Raw genomic sequence first — 3,809 nt, forward strand, 5'->3', positions numbered from 1 at the left:
GCCGGTCCGCAGGGGCGGGGCCAGTCTGCAGGCCCAGACGTGGCGCTGCGGCCGGGCGTTGCACCTCCATCCAGCTTTCGGGTTACCTTCGTGCGGCTCCCGATGCGCCTCCCGCTGCCTCCGCCGCCCGTGCTGCTGCTGCTTCTGGCGGCGCTCACGGCCGCCACCAGCACCTTCCGGCCCGACTGGAACCGCCTGCACGGCCTGGCCCGCGCCCGGGTGGAGGTGAGTGCGTCGGCCCCCAGCCCGGGATCCACCGACTCCCAAGCCCCCATGGGGTGGGGACCATCCCTCTTGCTCCCCAGCCGCCGGACGGGCGCCCAAGCCCCTACCCTGGAGGCGCGAGACACTCGATCTTGCGGCCTAGAAATCCGAACTTCTCCCCACCCCCACCCCCCATCTGGTGGGCCCCCAGACACCCTGACCCTGTCCCCTACTCTTCTCTTGGCCTGTAACTCTCCCAGATCTGCCTTCTGGAGCCCAACTTACCCCCCCAAGCCCCATCGAGACACTTTTTTTTTCTTCCTGGAATTCCTCCCCCACTGCAGTTCCTGATGGTCTGTCTCTCCCTTTGCCTGGGAGAGGGAAGGCTTTCTGGATGCCCACCCCCGTTCCCCCATGCAGGAGCCGGAGAAGCGGCCTAGGGACTTACTCTGCGGCAGCCCTCCCCACCCCCACACCCCCGCGAGGAAACCCCCCACCAGCGTCCCTGTCCTGCTGTGTGACTTACATCATCACAGTCCCTCTCTGGGCCTTAGTTGGCTTTCTGACAAACGGAGGGGTAAAGGGAAGAGAGAGGACTACAGTGGGTGGTCCGGGGCCTGGAATCCTGCCTGGAGGTGGCCCTCTACCCTTTAGGGCGTGCAGGGAGGGGACCTCCCGTCCTCCCACTTTGGGGAAGCTACCATATGGTCTGCAGGGCTGGCCCCCAGCTGGTAGGGAGGGCCAGCTCTGCTGGCAGCAGGGGAGGGACCAGATGGCACCGGAGTGCCCAGGGCAGTTCTGAGCTCTTTCCTTCTGGTCTGTCCCACCCTGAGGTTCTAGGGGGCCAAAGGCGAGGCCCAGGTCTCTACTGCCCGAGGGGGTAGGTGATCCTTTATTTATTTCTCTTGGGTGCTGGGACGGAGTCCACGGTCAGCCGGATGGCAGGCAAGAGTCCCAAGACCGCTGAAACCGGTTTGGCTCAGAGGATAGAGCATCGGCCTGCGGACTGAGGGGTTCCGGGTTCCGGGTTCCGGGTTCCGGGTTCGATTCCGGTCAAGGGCATATGCCTTGGTTGCGGGCACGTCCCCAGTTGGGCGTGTGCAAGAGGCAGCTGATCGATGTTTCTCTGTCATCGATGTTTCTGCTTCTCCGTCCCTCTCCCTTCCTCTCTGAAAAATCAATAATATATATATATTTTTTATTATATATTTTATTATATATACATATATATATTATTGATTTTTCACAGAGAGGAAGGGAGAGGGACAGAGAGCTAGTAGAAACATCGATGAGAGAAAAACATCGATCAGCTGCCTCTTGCACACCCCCGACTGGGAATGTGCCTGCAACCAAGGTACATGCCCTTGACCGGAATCGAACCTGGGACCCTTCAGTCCGCAGACCGATGCTCTATCCACTGAGCCAAACCGGTCTCGGCAATAAAATATATTAAAAAAAAGAAAAAAAATTTCCCAAGACCTGTGAACGCCCTTGGGGCTGGTCTCTGGCCTTGCCCTCTTTCCCCTTGGCATTGCTAGGCCTCAGTTTCCCCATCTATACAGAGTCCCCCCTTCTGCCTACACGAGGCCTCCATCTCCACACCTTGGGGACCGCTGCTCTGGGGGTAACCCACAGGCGGTCCCCGCTGGGCGATGACCTTGACCTTGGGGACACGGTTGGGGGGGCAGGTGTGAGTTTGCTCCTGACCTCTCCCATCTTGTCTCCCTCCAGACCTGTGGTGGATGACAGCTGAATCGCCTGAAGGAGGTGAGTTCGACGGGAGGGATCCCCAGTGTTGTCTCCGCTGAGCCTTTCGGGGGCGGGCAGTGTGGTCCCTGGGATGGGGTCGGGAGGAACCCTAAGGCTGGGGTCACTGGGCTTCGGTGGCTTCCCTTTGGGACCGGGCGTGGGCTGAGGTCTGATGCTCTGGTTCCTCCCCAGGTGAAGGCCTTCGTCACCCAGGACATCCCACTCTAGTATCCTTCTTCCGTGCTGAGAGAGGGAGGGGAGGAGGGGAGGGAGGAGGGGGAGGGAGGAGGAGAGGCAGGAGGGGGAGGGAGGAGGAGGAGGGGGGAGGGGGAGGGGCTCTGGGAGACTCCTTCCCTTCATTCCACTGACGGGATGACACGTCGGCTTGGTCGGCAGAGGCTGCCCAGAGAACTCCGAGCTGGTCTCCATGTTGGGTCGGCAGTTGAAACTGACCAACGATGCCCTAGCCCCGTGGTGGGCAAACCGCGGCTCGCGAGCCACCTGCGGCTCTTCGGCCCCTTGCGTGTGGCTCTTCCACAAAACACCATGGCCCGGGGCGAGTCTATGTTGAAGAAGTGGCGTTAGAAGAGGTTGAAGTTTAAAAAATTGGTCTCTCCAAAGAAATGTCCATCACTGTGCTGTTGCTAGTTGGCTCTGTGGACTGATGAGCTTGCCGACCACGGCCCTAGCCAGTTCAGCCCGCAGACTGAAGGGTCTGTCCCTGGTTCCATTACGGTTAAGGGCATGTGCCTGGGTTGCAGGTTCCCTGGCCTTGGTTGGGGTGCGAGCAGGAGGCAACCGATCGTTGTGTCTCTCTCACATCGATGTTTCTCTCTGACTCCCCCTCCCAACAAAACAAAACAAAACAAACCCACAAAACAACAGCAGCAGCAAAAGGAATTGACTCCTGAGGACCGCCACACACAGGGATGGAGAGGGGGATCCCTTGGCTTCTTGGGACCCCCGTTTCCTCACGTGTATAGGGGGGGGGAGGGCTGCCTCCCATCCGCAAGGCCCCGGGGAGCACCCACCTTACCCCTTTGGCCCGCCAGCACCCACCTTAACTGTCCAGCCACAACCTGGAGATGAAGCACCTGCCGGGGGCCGACCCTGAGCTGGTTCTGCTGGGCCAGCGCTCTGAGGAGCTGGAGGTGAGGCCCGGGGAGGCGGGTGGGCCTGGGGGCGGGGCCGGGGCCGGGCGGGCGCGCTGACCCTGCCTCTCCCCCCCCACCCCCCCCCGCAGCGCATCCCACTGAGCGAGATGACCCGCGAGGAGATCAACGCGCTGGTGCAGGAGCTCGGCTTCTACCGCAAGGCGGCGCCCGACGAGCCCGTGCCCCCTGAGTACCTGCAGGCGCCCGCGAGGCCCCCCGCCGAAGGCGCCCCGGACCGTGGGGACCTGTAGGTCGGGGAGTGCGCCCCCCAACCCCCACCCATCCCTCCACCCCCGCCTGAGCCCCGGGGACCCCATGAAGCGCTCAGCGTCCCGGGAGCCCCTCCCTCGCTGAGGGCCGAAGCCCCGCCCCGGGGAGCCGGCAGGGATGGAGGGGAGGGTCCTCTCCGTTCCCGTTATTCCCGCCCGCGGACCCCCCTTTGGCGCCACTAAACCCCCTTCCGCCGTAAAAGAGACTCGACTCCTTCCTTGCTGCGGGCGGGGGTGGGACGGGTCCGGGAGGGGGGTGGGGAATAGGGGTGTCCCCCCGCCATCCCAAACACCGCAGGATCCCCAACTGCTTAGCTCCCAGCGGGGGGCAAATGGGCACCCCATGGGGAGCTGCCCTCCATTCATTCAAACCCTCCCCACCCCCATCTCCCCCCTTCCCTTCCCCTGCAAAGAGGCAGAGACGGAATCGGGG

The 3,809-nt window shown here is 62.6% G+C and overlaps 1 protein-coding gene across 1 annotated transcript; it reads left to right on the forward strand.

The window, feature by feature from the left end:
- Positions 1–3,578, forward strand: SELENOM (selenoprotein M). Its single transcript, XM_084867497.1, has 5 exons — positions 1–225; positions 1,936–1,971; positions 2,146–2,180; positions 3,026–3,104; positions 3,197–3,578. Exons 1-5 carry the CDS (start codon positions 103–105, stop codon positions 3,356–3,358), a joined length of 435 nt encoding a protein of 144 aa, XP_084723623.1. The 5' UTR covers positions 1–102; the 3' UTR covers positions 3,359–3,578.
- Positions 3,579–3,809: the final 231 nt, after the last annotated feature.

Source organism: Pipistrellus hanaki (genome assembly GCF_964339955.1).
Source record: "Pipistrellus hanaki genome assembly, chromosome: 19".
Classification (NCBI taxonomy): domain Eukaryota; kingdom Metazoa; phylum Chordata; class Mammalia; order Chiroptera; family Vespertilionidae; genus Pipistrellus; species Pipistrellus hanaki.